This window comes from Egretta garzetta, unplaced genomic scaffold, assembly GCF_000687185.1.
Source record: "Egretta garzetta isolate BGI_Z169 unplaced genomic scaffold, ASM68718v1 scaffold67, whole genome shotgun sequence".
Taxonomy (NCBI): domain Eukaryota; kingdom Metazoa; phylum Chordata; class Aves; order Pelecaniformes; family Ardeidae; genus Egretta; species Egretta garzetta.
Window position 1 is genome coordinate 1 of NW_009260340.1, and position 282 is coordinate 282.

Sequence of the window (282 nt, forward strand, 5' to 3'; positions counted from 1 at the left end):
CCCGTCCGGCTGCCTGGGCGCCCGCCCTTGCTGGCGCCCCGCGGGGCAGCACCGGGAGCCCCTTGCCCACTCACTTTCCCCGTCCCCAGTGAGCTTTGCGGACTGCGGCGAGCAGCGGCATGCTGCGTACCTCTCGGATGACACACGCTTCAAGGTGAGCAGGGACGGTCTCGTCTCCGCGACCCGGCCCCTGCAGCTCCAGCGGCGGGGGGGCAGCTTCTCCATTCACACCTGGGATGCCACGGGCAAGAAGCATTCGGCCAGGGTGACCCTGCGCAGGCG

The 282-nt window shown here is 70.9% G+C and overlaps 1 protein-coding gene across 1 annotated transcript in view; it reads left to right on the forward strand.

Moving 5' to 3' along the window:
• Positions 1 to 89: 89 nt before the first annotated feature.
• CDH3 (cadherin 3) overlaps positions 90 to 282 on the forward strand; it is a gene marked incomplete at its 5' end in the record, with an annotated part of 5,461 nt that continues 5,268 nt past the window's right edge. The window contains one exon of the mRNA XM_035898044.1: positions 90 to 154. Coding sequence (XP_035753937.1) covers positions 90 to 154 — 65 coding nt within the window. The remainder of the gene's footprint in view (positions 155 to 282) is intronic.